The sequence below is a fragment of the Cryptomeria japonica genome, chromosome 7 (genome assembly GCF_030272615.1).
Source record: "Cryptomeria japonica chromosome 7, Sugi_1.0, whole genome shotgun sequence".
Taxonomy (NCBI): domain Eukaryota; kingdom Viridiplantae; phylum Streptophyta; class Pinopsida; order Cupressales; family Cupressaceae; genus Cryptomeria; species Cryptomeria japonica.
In genome coordinates this window covers 243,190,785-243,211,243 of record NC_081411.1, presented here as the reverse complement: position 1 = coordinate 243,211,243, position 20,459 = coordinate 243,190,785, and the positions used below count along the sequence as shown (strand labels likewise).

Genomic DNA, 20,459 nt, shown 5'->3' with positions numbered 1-20,459 from the left:
AGTTTTCTACCATAAAGAGATTTTCAAGAAGTTCCTAGTCCATCCCATCAATTTTCAGCCAAACTATGATTTATTTAACAAAACTCAATCTCCTTGCTAATTCCATTACAGAAATATGAACTTATAAGCTACAATTTTTCAAGTAAAGTTGGGTATAATGGCATGTGATTAGCAAGTGTCATTACTTTCCTAAATTTATCAAGCATAAGAAAAAATAATACAACCGAAAATCTTGATTCATTGATATACAAGTCATACATAAATGAAGAAGAGGAGCACTTATAACATACCATAACCAATCTTCTCTAGCTTTGAGGAAGCAATTCTGAATGATTTTGATATATGATATAGAGCTCGTACCTGCCAAACAAAATAATTGTAAGTTTCGATCAGAAACATAAAGGCTTGCATCTGGCAGGTCAGTTATAAAGTTGCATATATTCTCAATGCATACTTCCATTGCCACTCTTTTCAAAGATAACTCTTTTCTTTTTATTAAAATCCAGATCAAATGTTTATAATTTCTCAAAATCCATTGAATATTTAAACAAGAATCAAGATAAATTTCTCTATACACCATGTCTTTTGATTTGATTATAGAATCTATAATAGAAATCACCATAAGAAGTTCATATGATCTAAATTTCCCATTGCAGTGTACATTCACCTTTTGGCATTAGCACATTTTTCTCAAACTGAAACTTGAGCACCAACTCCCAAGTTCTATTTGGAACTACAGTAACAAACTCGCTACAATAGATTATAATACATACCATTCGAGATGCAAAGATACTACAAAGCTGAGGTGCCTGGTAGATAGAACCATCCAAGACGTAATATGTTAGCATGGGAGTGATTTTCTCTGGCCCATCACGTTTTTGCTTCCGGAAAACAAATAGGTGAGGCTCCAAAACTTCATTCAACACAAATTCAATTCCAGTCATTTTCCTGCTTATCAAAAAATTAAAATGCTAAATTTAGGTCAAACTCTCAAGACAATATCCAATGTGTAGATTGTAGCTTAGTGTCCAAAAGCTAACAGTCATCAATGTTTCTCCATGTTTCCAAGACAATAGGGCACACTTTCCAGGGACAGCAAAAAAAATTGTATTTTAAGAACATTGAGAGTGTCTAGGTAACTGCTACTAATCATGCGTTGCAGGTGTGTGTGTGAGTGAAAGTGGGCGTGTGTGCATTCTATACACAAGCATGTGTGTCTCTATATGTGTCTCATTTGAAAATTAAATTACAAATAACATAATCTGAATGACTGAAAGAATTTCTTAGACAAAACTCTCCTTGAACAATCACATACAGACTAACTATATGCTAGCATTTTAAATTGTCTCTTTTGAGACAACACAAAACAAAAGAGCACACGAGGATAAACCTCTCTTCAAAATTTACATAAAAGAAATGACTGCCTAGCTATATTTTTGCCTCAAATACAAGCTTCAAGTTGTTAATAGGTGTGCCTTGCAAACGAGATTATGAGTTATCAAAGAATGAAACAGATATTTAGACCCGCACCTATCATACCTTCCAACTGGCCAAAACAAAGATCAACTATTTAATGCAAACAAGATTTGAAGGAATAACAACTTGAAAAAAGAACATATGCACGATTATAAGAAACAAATTGTTAAGATGCATACAACACTACCACTTAACAAATACAAGATATCAATGTAAAAATTGAAAAAGTTACTCGATTTCAATTTAATCCATAGAAATACAAACGCAAATGGACCAGCTTGAACAACAATTTCTACATCATACGTGTAGCATCCACTATCCTCCTCAGTTTATGTGCTAAAAGAAATTTTGTATAGGTTACAAACACCCAATCCTTGAGACTTTAAAATCAACATTAGTTTATGGCACTCCTTCACCAATGGCAGAAATAGAACAAAACCAAAAAACTAATAAAAGAAAATGTTGAAATCCTTGCATATATGGGGCAAAAAATTTGAAGCTCTAGCACATCAAAACTAACTTTTGCTTCTATGGCCAACTACTCTAAGGATGGCGCACCTTTTTAGTTGAAAATATAGCCAATGTGAGATGATGGTGTGTCCAATGAGGGATTCTACTGACTGGTTAAAAATAGCAGTTTTTAGAGTTTGAGCCAACTTTATAAATTTCGCAGAGGTTTTAGATGGTTGGACTATCACAAAAGTGCACCAAAGAAAGATTTGAGTGGATCAACCACTTTCTATGGATACCTTAAACCATAATCAGAAGGTGATCAGTACATATCTAAGTTGGTGAATCGTGGGATTTTTTAGGCAATTCCGGGTACGAAACATACCCGAATTGGATTCTAAAACGAATCTCCTATGGGTGCATCCGGGATTTGTGTTTTTAGATGCTGAAATGTTTCCAAAATGTTTAGTGATTCTAATTTGATCTTTTTGATATTGAAAACTGAATTTAAATTAGTATGTTATGTTTCAAAATTTGAAATTTGTAATGGTTTTGTTAACACATGTATTGGTATATGGCATTCTAAACTTAATTCTATTTTTTAGATATATATATATATATAGTTGCAAAACTTGCCAAAAACTCGCACAATGTAATATCCCTTATATTTTTTTATTTGTATTCTATTTGAAGATGATCTAAACTATTTATTTGTTCATTAACCAATATTCATAACAATTCTTAAATAGATATTGAATTGCATTTTATAATCACAATCAATAATTATTATTAACTAATATTCACAATAAATATTAACTTGCTATTAAATAATATTTTCAATAGCTATTAAAATGTAGTGGTCAATATTGCTGACCGATACTTGTCTTGATCACCAAATTTAATAAATGCAAAGGCTGCAGTCAGAAGTTATTTGTATTTACATGTCTCTTAACGGAAGAGACATAACCGTTGAGACTCTTTAAATAGAGTCAGTCTCTCCCAGCCAAGAGGAGCATAGGAAAAAAAAAAAAGGAAATAACGAATACATCAGTAGTCACATTGACTGGTAAAAACACACGGTAATAATACTAATATTAAGAGGGACTTTCACCAGCAACCATCACACTTAGTACGGTTAAGTTTAAGTCTGTGATGATAGGTAGAGGACTGTTTTATATTTATTTACTGGTTAAAATACAGCGTTCAATAATGTGATAATAGGGGCTGTTCTCAGCCTAATACAAGCATTAATATTATAATATAAAGAAACTACTACAACATTCCTTAATAATCATTTTTAAGTTCATATCAGACGTAAGATTATAAAGGTAATCTGGTTCAATAATGTTAACTCATTACTAATAGAAAATAAGATGATATATGAAACTAACATTACTAATACAACAAAAAGGTGTTTAATATAAAGTCAATATTATTAACATAACAGTGCTGATATTATTTAAATTATGGAATATAATACTATCAATATTGCTGATGTTACTACATAAATGATAGTATAATATGAGCTGATAATAAACAATACCTAATACAATTATTTGTTAAAAGGATTTAACATATAATTCAATAACATTATAATGAATACAAATATATGTGTATTTCAACTCTTCGTTTTTTATATGCATTTGTGAAAATGGTGAAGGCCATGGTGAAAGTATTGTGGGAGGTGTACAGCGTATGAGCATCCTTCTAGATACACCACCTGGAAGTGGGACAAGATGACCCCATAGAGCCCAAAGGAGTACAAAGGGTATGGTCTTTGGGTCTAGGAAGAGATGGTTTCTAGGGCACTCAGCAATCTTTCCCCTCTTCTCCACCATGGCTCACAAATACAAGAAGTGAAATCGTTAAGGTATTAGGAGGATGACTAGATGAGGATCAAAGGCATATTATTGTAGCTTCCTTACTATCTCCAAATGGATCAATTGTCGAAGTGAATCAATCATAAGAGGTGAGAGGTTGATATGATGGAGGGGAACGGTGTAAAGCCCTCACTAGGTATGCCACCTCATGACCACATGAGGCCACAGAGGATAAGGACCATCGATTAAGGACCACATGAGGCCACAGAGGATAAGGTCTTGTTGTTGGGCCTAGTGTAGAGGATGCTTGGGGCACCTCATCATGTCTTCCAACTCAACCCTCGTTATGATTGAGTTTCCATGTAAATGTTGATATTGGTTGTTTAGATCAATATATACATATCCTAACTCTAGAATTGGATGTATTTCATGAGTTATATCTACATTATTGTCTAATCTCATTGCATGTTTTGAAAAATAGGCTTATCTCAACTTATTCTTAAATGAAGATTATATCTCTACCCTTGTTTCATTTTGGATTTGTGATTTTAGGGTAAAACTAGGGCATTTACAAAAAAGGACATTACACACAACTCGTGAGTCGATGAGTCACTCGAGGGTATGCTCGCTGACAAGTTTTTCAAAAACTCATCATGATTTCAACCTAAAACACCCGTGTGTAAATCTTGTAAAACTAGCGATTATTTGTGTAAAACTCGGCAATCAATTAAAATCATTGTTTGCAGCGATGTTTCGACCTTTGATTGGCAAGCAACCTCGAGTTAGGGCACGAGACAGCTTCTAAAATTTACTTGTCTTGGAACATTTAGCTTGCTCCTGCTCTACAAGATGGAGATTCACAATTTAATGTCGTGCATGTTTAGTCAGACTAGGGTTCAAAACAAGGTTTGATTTTGCCAATAACCTCATTGTTATAGCTTTATAACTATGTGACTCTTAAAAAGATCAAGTTTAATTTTGTTAATTTGAACATATTTAAAATACTAAATTGCTGAATCGTGGGATTTTTCAAGCGATTCCAAGTACAAAACGTACCAAAATCAGAATCTAAAACGAATCTCCTATGGGTGTGTTTGGGGCTTGTGTTTTTAGATGCCAAAATTCTTCAAAATGTTTAGTGATTCTAGTTTGATCTTTTTTATATTATTCTAAGTTGTCGGTCCCGATTCAGATTCAAATTCGGGTTTGCAGGTTCATTCAAAAACAATTTGGGGTGGGTTTGGATTCGCTTTGGGTTCGCCTGTACAAAAACATATAAAAATAAAAAATATATACATATATGCAGCAGCAAGTTCATAATACACCACTATCAACTATGCTAATAGTAAAGTAACATAGCAAAATATACCACCATATATATTAATGTTTTAGTCCAAATAACATAGCAAAATGCCAAAATACACCACCATATCAATGTTTCAATTCAAAAATAATAATGTCAACATTAACAATCAGCCATCACTGATCAAATATCATCAAAAGTCATCAAACATACCATCATCATCCTACTATGGCAAATGCACAAATGAGATATGTTTCACCTTTTTGGCCTTTTAAGCAGTCTATTTTAGGATTGTAGGGTCGAGTTGACCAAAATAGACCAAAATAGACCAAAAAAAGGACTTCAAAATTTTTTTTAAAAATGTCTTAAATCCATATAGATGAACTACTCGCCACTCGGCAAAACTTGCCAAGGCCTGAAAAAAAAAACTCGGGAAAAACTCGGAAAAACTCAGCAACTTAAAAACACGCTTAAATTTAATTAAAAATACATTTTTTTGCAAAATTTAATGAGAAGATGCATCCAATGAGTCAATAAATGAGAACACAAAAGAAACAAGCTGATTCTTGATATATTTAAATGCAAAGTGTCTACAAAATCGCATCCTCATGAGGAATGTTGATGGCTGGAAGCCTAGAAGCAAAATAATAAATAGTTTTTGTAAAACCAAAAGTAAATAGTATCTTCTCAAGCCGTAACTAGCCATCCTCCAAAACAGACCGTATGAAGTGGTACCTAAGCTGAATGTGTTTTGTCCTCGAATGAAGAGCAGAATTCTTTGCAAGATGAATGGCACTCTGGCTATCAGTATACAATGGGCTAGCCTCCTGCATCTGGCCCAATTCCTCCAAAAAACGTTGTAACCAAATCATCTCCTTGCTAGCTTTAGTAGTAGCTACGTACTCAACTTCAGTGGTTGAAAGCGCAACAACCTTTTGCAGTCTAGAAATCCAACTAACTGCAGTTTCCCCTACAGTAAAAACATACCCTGTAGTACTCCTCCTTGTATCAATATCACCTGCCAAATCAAAGTCAACATATCCATGTAGAGTAGCATTTGATCCTTGGAAACATAATGCCTTGCTAGTAGTACCTCTCAAATACCTGAGAATCCCTTTGACAGCATTCCAATGTTCCATTCCTAGATTGCTCATATACCTGCTCACAACTCCCACTGCATGTGCAATATTTGGCCTTGTGCATACCATTGTATGCATCAAACTACCAACAGCTGATGAATACGGGATGTTAGACATTTTATTTACCTCTTCTTGTGTCTTCGGACACATCTCCTTAGTCAATTTAAAATGACAAGCCAAAGGTGTACTAACTACTTTTGCATTTTGCATGTTAAATCTGTTCAACACCTTCTTTATATACTCACTTTGGGTCAAAGTTAACATTCTATTTTTCTTGTCCCGTGAAATCCTCGTACCAAGGATTTGCTTAGTTGCACCCAAATCCTTCATAGCAAATGACTTTGCTAATTTTTGTCTAAGTTCAGTTATATGTTGCATGTTAGACCCAGCAACAAGCATGTCATCAACATAAAGTAACTGGATAATATAACTGCCATTATTTAATCTCTTAAAATAAACACAATGATCAGAATGACATCTGTGGTAACCTTGTTCAGCCATGAAACTATCAAATTTCAAATACCATTGTCGGGGTGCTTGCTTCAGGCCATACAGACTCTTCTTCAACCTGCACACAAAGTCCTCCTTACCTTTGACCTCATATCCCTATGGTTGCTGAATGTAGATTTCCTCCTCCAAATCCCCATGGAGAAAAGTTGGTTTGACATCTAGCTGTTCAAGATGCAAGTCTTTTGCAGCCACAAGACTTAGAACAGTTTTAATTGAAGTCACTTTTACAACTAGAGAAAATATTTCATCAAAATCTATACCCTTTTTCTGTGCAAAACCTTTAACCACGAGTCTGGCCTTATATCTTTTTTGTCCTTCATCCTCCTCCTTTAGCCTATAAACACATTTATTTGGCAAGGATCGTTTTCCTGCAGGTAATGGGACTAAGTTCCAGGTTTGATTCTTCATCAAGGAATCCATTTCCTCTTTCATGCCTAGCTCCCACTGTTGTTTGGCATCCACCTGCATTACTTCTTCATATCTTTCTGGTTCACCAAAATCAATTAATAAAATAGAATACAAAGAAGGAGAAAATCTTTCAGGAGGTCTACTTAACCTCGTAGAACGTCTAACACTTGCAGGAGTTTGTGGGAAATTTTGTTGTTGTTGAGCATCAGGTACCAATGGCATTTTATTTTCTAGAATCTCATCCAACACCACATATTCCTTTTTGACCTGTTCATGCTTCTTTTCCTGCATTTGTTCTTTATACATGACCTTCTCATTGAATATAACATCTCTACATCTAATTATTTTCTGATTTTCAAAATCCCATAACCGATAACCAAAGTCATCCATTCCATATCCAATGAAGGTACATTTTCGAGATTTAGCATCAAGCTTGCTTCTATTCTCTTTATCAACATGGACAAAAGCTTAACAACCAAAGGTTTTCAGAAAAGAATAATTTACCTTTTTACCAGTCCATGCCTCCTCTGGAATGCCACCATCCAAAGGGTTTGAAGGCCCTTTGTTTATCAAATAAACAACAGTATGTACAACATCTGCCCAGAAATGCAGGGGCAGTCCAGCATGCAATCTAATGCTCCTAGCACGCTCCATGATTGTCCTATTCATTCTCTCAAACACCATTTTCTTGTGGGGTTCCTGGAACCGTCTTTTGCCTTCAGATTCCATTGAAAGAATAGTAATCTTCAAATGCTTTGTTGCAATACTCGCCTCCATTATCAAATTTGAGACAAACCTTTTTCCTGTCTCATTTTCACCCAAAGCTTTCCATTTCTTAAACGTTTCAAAAACATCTGATTTCTGTTTTAAGAAATATAACCATGTTTTTCAGGTTGCATCATCTATAAAAATAACATAATAACAGGAGCCACCAAGAGATGATACCTAAGCCGGTCCCCATACATCTGAATGCACAAGCTTTAATTTCTCACTCTTCTTCTCTTTTCCAACCTTGAGAAATCTGACTCTTTTTTGTTTACCATAAACACAATTTTCACATGATTCTAAATCAATCTACTTCAATCCTAGCAACAAATTTTTAGAGTGAAGGATTTTCATCCCTTTCTCACTCATGTGCCTGAGTCTATGGTGCCACAGTTTTGAATATGTCCTTGCAACATCTATTGTAGTTGTCCCTGCAGCAACTTTTTTTGTAGCAGCTAAGGTAGAATAAGTATTACCAGTATACAAATACAATGTGCCTACCTTTGCACCTTTAGCTACTACTAATGCACCTTTAGTGACCTTCCAAACATTGTCTGTGAAGGTAACTATGCAGCCTTCACTGCCCAGTTGACCTACAGAAATTAAATTTCTTCTTAAATTAGGAACATGCCTTACCTCCTGCAACAACCAGTCATTTTCATTCTGCAACTTGATTTTTATTCTGCCTTTTCCAACAATCTGACAGGGCTCATCATCACCCAGATATACCTGTCCAAAATCACCTTGAACATAATCTAGAAAATATTTTCTATGGGGTGTAGCATGAAATGAAGCCCCTGAATCTATCACCAAGGAATCATTAACATTATCTAAACATGAGATCAAGGCATCTTGTAAAGTATTACTTGCAACATTAGCTTCCTTACTGTAATCTTCATTTCCATCTCCTTGTTTGTTTTTTCGAGACCAGCAATCTTTCTTTAAATGTCCTGGCATTCCGTAGTACCAGCAATCCTTTCTTCCTCTGGATTGAGAGCGACCTTTCTTTGACTTCCCTCGTGACTTCTCATGCCCAAGGCCTTTTCCTCTTTCCTTTGATCTTCCCCTATTCTCAACATTCAAAACAACTCCTGATGATGTTGAAGTCTCACCTGTGCTTTTCCGTATAACACCAACAACATCATCAAATTTAAAAATATTTGAACCAGAGACAAAGTTACTTACAGCCATAACCAAGCTATTCCAGCTTTCTGGCAAAGAACATAAAATTAAGAGAGCCCTAACCTCTTCATCAAAGTTAACATTTACAAAAGTCAATTGGCTGGAAACTGTATTAAATTCATTTAAATGATCTGCTATAGATCTCCCTCACTCATTTTCATATTAAACAAACGCTTCATAAGAAACACCTTATTCGAAGCTGAGGGTTTTTCATATAGTTTAGCCAGTGTCACCATGAGATCTGAAGTTGTTTTTGCTTGTAATATATTGAATGCTACAGACGGCACAAGGCACAACCAAATGGTTTCCAGTGCCTTTCTATCCAGAATATCCCATTCTTCATCTAACGTCATGGTCGGTTTCTTTGACTTTCCTTCCAGTGGCCACCACAAATCCTTTTAATACAAATAATCCTCCATCTGCATTTTCCATAACTGATAATTCTGGCCATTGAACTTCTCGACCTTGAGTTTGGTTTCATCTATTACTCCCACTCAAAACTGAAAGTCCCTACCAGTTTACAGAAATACACTGCTCTAATACTACCAATTGTTAGGGTTTAGACAGATCTGGAGCAAACACAAATTAACAGTTATATGCAGATACAAACACAAAGATGAAGAAAAATGCATAACACAGATAACACAGATTTAACGTGGTTCACCCAAGATGGGCTACATCCACAGAACACAGTCGTCCAACCTTTTCTTATTATCCATTAAATCAATACCACACAACACAATGCCTTTTTACATTCCAGCCGCTTATAATAAGCGATTTTTAGGGCAACACTCAAAGTCAGTTATTTTTAGGGTTTTCTTACAATGTCGGTTTTTTTCAACAGAAAAATGCAAAAAAAAAAATCCTCAGGGGCTGCGCTCTTGAACCCCTGCTAAGTCGAGGGCTGCACCCCCGAACCCCTGCTCTCGAGGCCTGCCGCCCCCAAACCTCGACGAGGATACATGACAAGTGTACAGTACTTTCCTGATCAGTCACCACATATCAACATGCCTCTCCAAATCAGTGATGTCTTCCTCAGAAAACAATGGAGGTTGCTCTTGTGATGTCCAATCACTATAAGGATCTATATCATCCAAGTCAATGGGACCACCTCTACTTCCTCTACCTTCCTTACGCGCAATCGAAGATTATATTGCACGAAGACAAGGTCATTGAGGCATTTCTGCACTAACTTGCTCCTCTTCTTCGTGTGGATGAACTACGAGGCTGACATAAGATTTTGAGGGCAAATTTTTTGAGATGAGGGGTATTTCCACCCCAACTTTGCACCAAGCATCTGCAAATTAAAATTAGGTTGAGAGTAGCACCCCTCGTCGGGGTCTAAGGGTGAGAAAGAGAGGGGTAAAGAGATAGGTCTAGATCTTGGGGGAGAGAGGAGAGAATAAGATGGAGTGTGGTAGAGAGGGGGATAGAGGAAGAGTGATAGGGAAATAGATAGGTCTAAAATTTGAGGCAGATAAAGTGAGTTAGATAGAGAGAGCGAGAGAATGTTGATAGGAGCATACTGATTACTGAAATTTGACTGTCTGAAAAATTAAAAGATCTTCTAAAACCTAGAATTTGCATTATAACTCCTAGAAATCTGAAACCACTCTCAAACATCCTGCCAATATATACATGAAATATAACAAAGTATAAGAAAGAAAAAAGACATATTGAAATGCCACTTATACTTAAATGTTATATTTCATGTATATATTCTGATGAAGAGAATGAAACTAACCTGAAAAAACAAAAATAGATAATTTTTTGACGTGTTTGGACCTCTTTTTTTAGTGTACTTGAATTTTTTATAGAAACTCGGCGAGCTCAAACAATTTTTTCGGCGAGTAAAAGTCAAAAAAATTCAACAAGTTTTCAAAACTCGCTGAGCACTTTGCGAGTTTGCCAATAGAGCTTAAATCTGTCAAATTCTTCCTAGATTTTGCTGCTAAGGTCAAAATTCGCTGCAAATTCTTCCAAATTCTCCCCAGGTCCTTCACAACGAACCCATAGGCAAATTGCAGGACCCTGGCCGTATTTGGGCCGAACCGCATCCAGGACAGGACCCTGGACTGCCAGGGAAGAATCTAGCAACTTACATATTATTAAGACCTACAATGTTGATTAGTAACTCAAAACTTATCTATCATGAGATTCTAGTTCGATCTTTTTGATATTGAAAACTGAATTATAATTAGCATGTTAGGTTTCAAAATTTGAAATTTGTAATGGTTTTGTTTAGCATATGTATTGGTATATGACATTCTAAACTTATTTCTATTTTTAGCTAGATATGTATGTTGCACATGAGTCTTTGTTGTCATTGATGTTAAATTTATTGTTGTAGTCCGAGATGTCACTCTATCTAGACTGGTTATGGGTTTGGTATGGTTGCTAGTGCTACTTGTTGGCTCTTTTTTATGTTGAACAACAAAATCAACAACCAGTATAATCTACAACCAAAATTTTGAAAGGTAGCCAACCTCAACTATGATTTCAAAGGACTAACTAGACCAACTTAACAAGGATATTTAATCCTTCTTCTCTTCAGGCTCTGCAAGGCCTAGGCGGGTTTACCTATGATGCACTTCAAATACAGTCTAAACTCACACACAGCATCACCATTAAAGCAGAAATCTCAAACATAGCTAAACAATAAGGAAAGTACTGCAAACTAGCTACATTCACATTGACTCTCAACTACATTGGAGCTTGAGATAGGAGGGCCATTACCACAAAACAGAAAGAAAATATATTAAATTCTGATTTGATTTTAAATCTCTGAGAAAACCCCAAAATCTGCAAGATCAGTGCCTTATCCAAGGGCAACAGAGTCATACATCAAACTAAAAATGAAAACCTCTATTGCAGATCCAATTTATTAAGAAAGATATCCCTGTATTAATGCCTGACATTAATACATTCTAAACTCAGACAAAGGATTATACATATCGAGACATTATCCTGAATCCAAAATGATTGCTCATAGAATTTAAACTCTTCCTTGAAGAGTACCTGAAAACAACCCTTACACTCCCACTTTGAGAGGACAAACCCAAACTCCCTTGAAGACTGGATTTATTGAAAACAGAGACTGTTTAGAGACAATCCAATAAACTATATCTATGCCTTACATATACATGACCTGCAACAAAAACACTTACACAAGAAGATACTCTATTACTGAAAGAAAAGCACTGCCCTATACAATCTTGAAGAGAACTCAGAATTGGAAGCCATGAAATCTGGAGCACTTCCTCCAAAATTCTAGAACCCCTACAATGAGAAGAAAATGAGAATAAGGAGAGGGAAAAACATTAGGTTTGCAACCGAAATTGCCAAGTGTCTCTTTTTCCAACTGAATTTACTTTCTTTTTCTTTCCCGTGGAAACTACTCCCAAAATATCTCACATTTGTTGAAACTAACTCCATAACTGCATTCCTCATCCCGAGAGCTTTCCGACGATATATAATACTTGCCTCTTTGACCAAAAATGGACCTCTAGGCGAATTAAACTTGGATATGTGCACATCATTTAAATTTTGGATTTTCTATATAGTTTCAACTATATATTTAATCTGATTTTAACTTTGATTTTTGGCCTGATTTTGCCCCGACGCCCTGCCACGTGGCAGCCTCTGATTGGCTGATGGGGTCCACTGGGCGCCACCTCGGATGACACCTCATCACCGCCACGTGTATGCTTTGTCACTGCTACTTGTCGGCCACCTATCTGCTTGCTTGTCGGCCACATCGTCGACACCTCAGCAACATGTCATCGAGACCTGCAAGCTATCTTTCCACTTGGACCCGCCACCTGTCTTTCGCCATTTTGCAATGGCTAACGAGCTTGCATCTTCGGGTCACGAAGTCACGCCGGCCGTCAGATCTTCTTGAACCTGTAGGGCCTTTAACCTTCGCCATTTGAGCACGTGCTTTTCGCTATTTCGCGAAGGGTATTCTTCGACCATCTTCCCTTCGCGAATCCACGCGCACCGTCTGATCTCTTCAACTTGCTCACTTGTTAATCCGCTCTTTCTCTGCAAAACTCATCTGCTTCGGGATCCGTGCATGTTGGGGGCGGGGGGGGGGGGGTCCAACCTGCTCACCACTCAGCCTCCTTGGTCGCCTCGGGAAGTGCGCCCGCACGTGTGGGGTCCACTTGGGTGCCCATTAGCACCATCCGTCAAAAGCCTCTTGAGGGTTTGACATATTACTAGTGTGGGGTTTTGATTATAAATACAAAAATACCTCATCACCCAGCCAATGTGGGATATTTCCTTTTAGCCTGAAACTGCATGGTGAAGGTTTTCTCTGTAACTTTAATGGCGCATCTTTCTCATCCACCACGCACAGAAGGTTTAGCATTGACCCCTTCATACTCCACCTCACATGCAACTGAGTCAAATTGCATTTGTCTGAAGCTTTCTGTTGAAGTTTTAATGATTTATTGCCATCTTACACTGCCACGCAAGAGGATTTTGTTTTGAACCTGCCATGTTGCAATTGCCTGAGAGTTTTAAACACCCACCAAACTTACCTCTTACGGCAGGAAGGACGTGGGCAAGGGTGAGGGACTTGGCACTTTTTGCAAAGCTTTCTGCATTTGCTTGGTTCCTCAAAACTTTTAACGCTGCCCTCCAGACTACCATGCAAGGCAAAGCTTTTTGCATTGGCTTGGGAGCTCAATGCTCTTCTTCAAACACGCATAGGAGGGGTTATGCATTTGCTCAGAATTTAATGTGGCCTTCCAATATGCCACGCTGCCTGTAGGAGAGGAGCTGATTTCACCAATGGCATTTGCTTGAAAGATTAAACGGACCTTCTCCAATCTGCAGCAGAGGGAGAAGAATGGCCATTTGCATGCCACGCAGAGACTGCCATTTGCATAGTTGAAAGCCTCTGCATTCTTCAAACAGGCTCACGCAGAGGGAGGGGGCACGAGCTGCTGTATTCTTTTCCACACCATCCTCACGCAAAGGCATATCCACTTGCAGAAGTATGTCCATACTTTACCAAAGCCACACAGGAGGATAAGATGCTGGCAAGCGTTAGATTTTGGCTAAAGGTTTAATGCTTGTCAATTGCATTGTTTGGAAGATAAAACCCACGTTGGCTGCTACTTGGGATGGGGAGGTGTTGTGACCATTTCACACATCGCCCCATTAAAATGGGGACCCCCTTTTTTTTGCTCGGTTTTGCCTGTTTCTCTCTCTGCTTTTAGGGTTTTGAGTAGGTGAGTCAGTCGTCTGGACCAGGGTTAAGCCTTAGGGTTTCCGTTTTGATGATTTTAAGCCAGAGTCCAGTCCAATTTTGAAAGATTGTTGAGCTTCCTCTCGTAGGATGCAATTTTGAAGTAAGGTGAGTTGTCAAGGGGTCAAGTAAGTCTGTCTAGGTTCAGTCGGAATTTTGAATGAATTTTTTGCCTTAGTGTTGATGATGGAATTTTGAAATTTTGTTTGAGTGATTTTGGCCAAATTTTGGAAATTTTGATAATTGATCCCAGGCATTGGAAATAACCTAATTTTGCCTTGTGAAGTGACTGAGGTCCTAAAAAACTTGATATTTTGGCCTGTGGAAGAAAGTTCGCTCCTATCCCTCAGCCAGGGACCACGGCGAAAATGATATTTTATGCATCCTGGTTATTAATTTGTTTCATTTGTCTTGTGCAGGGTCGCCAGGAGATACAGTTGAACGTAAATTGGAAGCTTTGAAGACTTTGAGATTCGAAAATGGCAAATTTTTGGAGTGTGAGGTCAAATCGCTCCTGTCCCTCAGTCAGGGACCAAGGCGAAATGTCTTGCCTAGGCCATTTTGACCTCATTTTGATCAAACTAAAGTGTTAAGGGCATAATGAAGGGTGAAATCAACATGACGGAGCGTCCAGACTTAGTCGTTTGCGAAGAAAAGTTGAACGTTTGCCCTCAAGGACAAAGATCGCTCCTGTCCCTCACTGAAGGACCGGAGCTTAAAATCCAAAATTGCCTTGCCCTTGCAAGATTTGAACGATTTCGCGATTTGAGAAGAACAAAGGAAATACAGTTTATCAGTTGAATATAACTTGAAACTGCCATCATAAGGGAAATTGACCATAGAAGCAAAATCGCTCCTGTCCCTCTCCCAGGGACCAGGGCGAATTTTAGTGATAGCTCCCGTCCCTCTCCCAGGGACCAGAGCGATTTTTCTTATAAGGCAAGTTTTGGGCAAAGATCAAGTAAGTTTTAAGTTTGAGGCAAGCAAAGGAGGCGTAACGAACCCATTGAAGATAATTTGAAGATTACAAAAACGCCAAGTGAAGTCCATGTTATCCTAGGCGCTCCTGACCCTCTCCAAGGGACCAGAGCGATTTCTTCCTTAGACAAATTTCTCGCCAAGATGAAACGAATTCCATGTCAAAGGTGAATGAAAGGGAGCATGACGAGTCCGTTGAAGATAGTTTTAAGCATTGGCAAAAAGTGATTGAGCCTACAAGTACAAGTTCGCTCCTGTCCCTCAGCCAGGGACCAGGGCGAAATCAAGGTTATCTAACATTTCCCTCCAAGTTTGAGTCACTCCAAGTCAAGCTACAAGGGGGCAATGATGTTTGGAACGCCTCGAAGAGAAAGTAAATTGTCAAAGACCGCAAAAGTGATAGAAACGCCCAAGTTCGCTCCTGTCCCTCTCCAAGGGACCAGAGCGATTTCTTCCTTATGCAAATTTCCCACGAAGTTAAAGTGAGTTTCATATCGAAGATGAATGGAGGGGAGCATAATGAGTCCGTTGAAAACAAGTTTGAAGGTTGGCAAAGCACGAACAAGCCTACAAGTGAAAGTTTGCTCCTGTCCCTCACTAAGGGACCAGAGCGAAATAGTCAAATGTGCTTAAATGTTGAATATCACTCCCATTTCATACGTTCAAGAAGGAATAAAGGACATCATTTTACGCCTTGAAGACAATTTGATATTAATATGATGAAGGATTTGCACCATAAACTAAAATTCGCTCCTGTCCTTCAGTCAAGGACCAGGGCGATATTCACTAGACTGGTCATTTCTTTCAAAAACCACGTCAAGGCGAGATCGCACAAGGTCAAAAATGTCTTTGGAAAGATGATAAGCAAGGAACCAAACGTCAAAAAGCGACTAACTTGAGCAAAGAAGCAAAATCGCTCCTGTCCTTCAGTCAAGGACCAGGGCGATATTCATAAAGTCAATCATTTTTTTCTTCCTAGATCACATCAAAGCAAGGTTACCCAAGGTCCGAAATGTCATTAGAAAGGTGATGAACAAGGAGTTAATGATAAAAGTTGACAAATTTGAGCTAAAATACAAAGTTCGCTCCTGTCCTCCAGTCAAGGACCAGGGCGAAAATCACTTGAATGTCAAGTTTGCTTTGCAAAGGAGGAGTTTAGCATGTGTGAAGCAAACAAGGTGATCATTGCCTACCTCACGAATCGATTTGGCAACTTGGAAAACAAGGACCAAGGAGTAAAAGCAAAAATCGCTCCTGTCCCTCACCAAGGGACCAGGGCGAAAATGGTCTAAAAGCATTCTTTCCAAAGGTGAAATAAGTCACAATCAAAATACATAGCGAGAACCTCATTTTGGACGTAGGGGATGTAGTTTCAAACGTGAAAAATGAAAGATGGAGGACCTAAATGCATAATCGCTCTTGTCCCTCTCCCAGGGACCAGGGCGATGAAGTTAATGTTCATTTTTCTTCCCATGACTAGGCGCTAACATCATTTTCAAATCGCATTAAATGCTAAATTTCGATAAACCTTGATATATTTAATTAAAATTGGCATTTAATGGGTGCGCACAAGGCATTTAATAATTAATTTTGCCTTTTAAAAATCGAAGCTATTAATTACAAGGCATTTAATTAATTAATTATTAATTTAAATAAAAAGAGGAGTGCGCTTGGGTTTTATTTTTATATTTTTACAAAGTCGGCCTCCATTTTTATTTAAAATTTATTTATTATTCGCCTATTTTCAAAAGCCGGCCCAGGGGAGATTGAAGATGTAAGTGCCTATAAAGGGGAGGTATGGTATCTCATTTCAAATCATCATTCAGTCATTGTTGCATGCGATTTTGGAGAGCAATAGGAGAAGTGAGAATTTCATCAAGGAGGTGCGAAATTTCCATTCAAAGGGGAGTGCGAACTTGGTTTGTGTTCAAGTAGAGCGAATTTGCCATCAAGACGTTGAAGACCCTCCAAGTTGGCGAAGTTGATAAGGAAGAGGCATTCGCTAGAAGAAGATCACGTTGAAATCTTCAAACCTCATTTTTGCCTAAGCGAATTTCCTAATTTTGCATTTTAGAGTTAGTTCTCAAGTAAGGTATGGCGAAGTTTTCCTTTGTCTTGAATTTTGAATTTTGATCGTCATAGCCTTAAATTTTGAATTTTGAAATTTTGAAATTTCAATAAGCTCAATCGTATTTAGGAAATGATGACTCAAAGACTTATCATGAAGTTTCCTAAATTCAATCTCTAATCTAATTTATGTTTATACATTGCAAAATCTATTTCTTATTATGAAATGTTGTGTAGGTGTTACAATGGCGACCCCAAAGGCGGGAGCATCCACCAGTCGTCCAGCTCTCATGAAGGAAGATCAAAAGAACGAAGAATTGGAGACCAAGATCGTGTCTAAGTGGAGCAACATTGGAGATACTAACTTGGGGAACTTCAGTGTGAAGAAGTTTCGAGAGGTCCCTTACATTGGCAAGCCATCACCTGTCGCAAGGAGAATAATTGAAAGTGGCATTATCAAGGCGGCCGGCTTCCCTCCAGCAATCCAGTGCCATGAGTTGATGATCGAGTGTGCTCGCCATTATGATCCACAATCCAGATCAATAGTGTCCAAGGAAGGAGACACTTTTGCTTATCTTTCAGAGGAAGCTATCAGTGAAGCTCTTCACTTGCCAGAACATAAAGATATGATTTATAAAAGCTTAGAGGGAGCCAGGTCCATGTATGAAGATGATCCAGACACTTGCCTAAGCATCATCAATAAGAACTGGTTACTCAAGAGTCGTCCTCGCCTGAGCAAGATCCCGAACACACCGCATAGGATCGACTTCCAGGAGGAGTACAGAGATTTGATAACATTACTCAACCGAGTCACAGGAGCTCCTCAAGCCTTCTATTTTGAGAAGTGGATGTTCTACTTCATCCAAGTGATAGTTCAAGGAAAAGGAACAATCCATTGGGCTAGAATGATTAGCCATTGCTTGGACGTACAGTTAAGAAGACTGAAGGCTACCAAGTCTTTCCACATGAGTTCATATATCATATATGCCTTGATCAGGAGCTTTGAGTATGCAGGACTACCTCACAGAGGGGTAATTGGAAGAGGACCCAGGGAAGTCAGAGTTTGTGATTCCTATGTTCACTTGCATCATCCGCCAGGAAGTAACTACAAGTTAGTCAATGATACATTCACGATGAACATCACCAGGATATTGCAAGGCGGGATTCACAATCGGCTATCTCAGGATGCACAAGAGCTTGTAAAGAGGTACGGTGCTTGGTTCATCCAATTTCAGAAGTTTACATATATTAGAGTTCATGGATGTCCTTCACCTCCCTATATGTTGCCGAGATATCCGACAGACAGAATTGTGTTACTTGAGGTAACAAGACAGTTGGCCGCTTATGTGAAAGCATTCAGACAAAGACATGGAAATGGAGTTCCTGTGCCTATCATATTAGGGAATTCAGTTGAGGTATGTCCTAATGCTCTAGCCATGGATGATGCAGAGAAAGAGTTAGCTTTATATTCATTTTCATTCTTTGCCTTGAGAGAGAGCTTTGATCCATATGGGTATATAGAGGAGACAGTCGGAAGAAAATATAAGCATGAGTTTCAGATAGAAGACACTGTGATGAATCTCTTGGATGACCTTGAAGTGAAAAGAAAGATGCATTCTAGATTACCTTTAGACTTTATCAGAAAATGCAAAATTTACAGAGTGGCCGACCAAGCTCAGGACAATGGTAGACATCTCCAATCATCTTATGATCGAGAAAGCAAATCAGTGAGGCTAGATTGGAATGAACCCGAGGTTGTGGATCTAGAGGCTTTGATGGCTCCAGTCTTGTCTTGTACTCGCAGATGGGTTGATGTGCAGCATCAGAAGTTGAGAGAGCAAGGCATATCTATGACTTTCACTTTGGAAGAGAGACCAGTTGAAGGAGGAGCAAGTGTAAGTGAGGGTAATCCTAATCCCAGAAATGCCAACGAAGGCAACCTTCGAAGTGTAAGTGAGGGCAATCCCCCTCCAAGAGGCTCGAAGAGGAAAGAGAGACCTGAGAAAAGAGAATCCTCCAAGAAGAAGCCAGAGGCCAACCGAGATCGTTCATCCGGCACATCTTCTCGACCTGAGAAGAGGACACTTGAGATGGAGGAGTCTATGGAATCAATGGTACAAAACGATAAAGAAGGGCAAGCACCTCGAAGGTCACCAAGTGGGTCCCTCCAAGCTAATGAGTTATATGAACATAAGGAAGATAATGAAGTAACATCTCCTCTCAGAAAAGAAGAAACATTGCCTAATGAGATACAGGTTAGAGAAACAAGATCTGCCATTCCAGATTGGTTAAAGGAGAGACTAACGAGGGTGATTGTAATCGAGGACGAGGAAAATGTGATTGATTTAGAGAGCCTTGTTGGAAATTCTCAGGAAGTGACAGAAAAGAGGAAAGCCACTAGGATGTCCAAGATGATCAGAGATGAGACAGGATCCAGGAAATTACAGATAGCTACACCAGCAGTGGACAAGTATGAAGGTGAGATCCTCGCAGAGGAATATGATGTAGAGACATTTGAGCTTGGTCCACTCACAGCCGAGCAGACGTTGGATGATGCCACTGATTCATTTGAGGCACTTAAAGACAAGCTTAGAGAAGAAATGGAAAAGAATAGGAAGCTTGAGCGAGAGGTCAGTGCTTGGAGAGGCTACTTTAGCCATCTCAATCAGCCTTTGAGGCGTCAGGATCCAGCAGTATCTCCTGCGCAGGCACTTCCCCTCGAATCAGTTGGCGAGGCAGAGAGAGTCAAGAGTTTGGTTCAGCTTATGAGCTCATGGATTGACAAATCCCATACACTTGCTATTGAATTTGCAACAAGGATGATGCAGACCATTCATCGAGCTATTCAAGTTCTTGAGGTCATCCACAACTTGATGATAACGGTCGCTGCCTTTGCTCATACTAAGGATGTTATCATTCCTGTCCTGCAAGTAATCAGACAAACATCAAGGAAGGTCCTAGTGCAAGAAAAGATAATGGATGGAGGACCTCATGGTTTACTTCAGTGGTCGACGTTACTCCAGATGAAGGAAGTTCTCTTCGAGGACATCAGTACTAGATGCAATCTTGTTGAGGAGGTTATCCACCCGATCCAGGACAAAGTG

The 20,459-nt window shown here is 38.5% G+C and overlaps 1 protein-coding gene across 32 annotated transcripts in view; it reads right to left on the bottom strand.

The window, feature by feature from the left end:
- LOC131051461 (mediator of RNA polymerase II transcription subunit 6) overlaps positions 1–20,459 on the bottom strand; it is a 109,657-nt gene that overhangs the window by 40,697 nt on the left and 48,501 nt on the right. For all 32 annotated transcript variants that reach the window (XM_059207885.1, XM_059207891.1, XM_059207903.1 and 29 more), the window contains 2 exons: positions 774–948; positions 291–360 (listed from right to left, as the gene is read on the bottom strand). In XM_059207885.1, the coding sequence (XP_059063868.1) occupies positions 291–360; positions 774–948 (245 nt within the window). The remainder of the gene's footprint in view (positions 1–290; positions 361–773; positions 949–20,459) is intronic.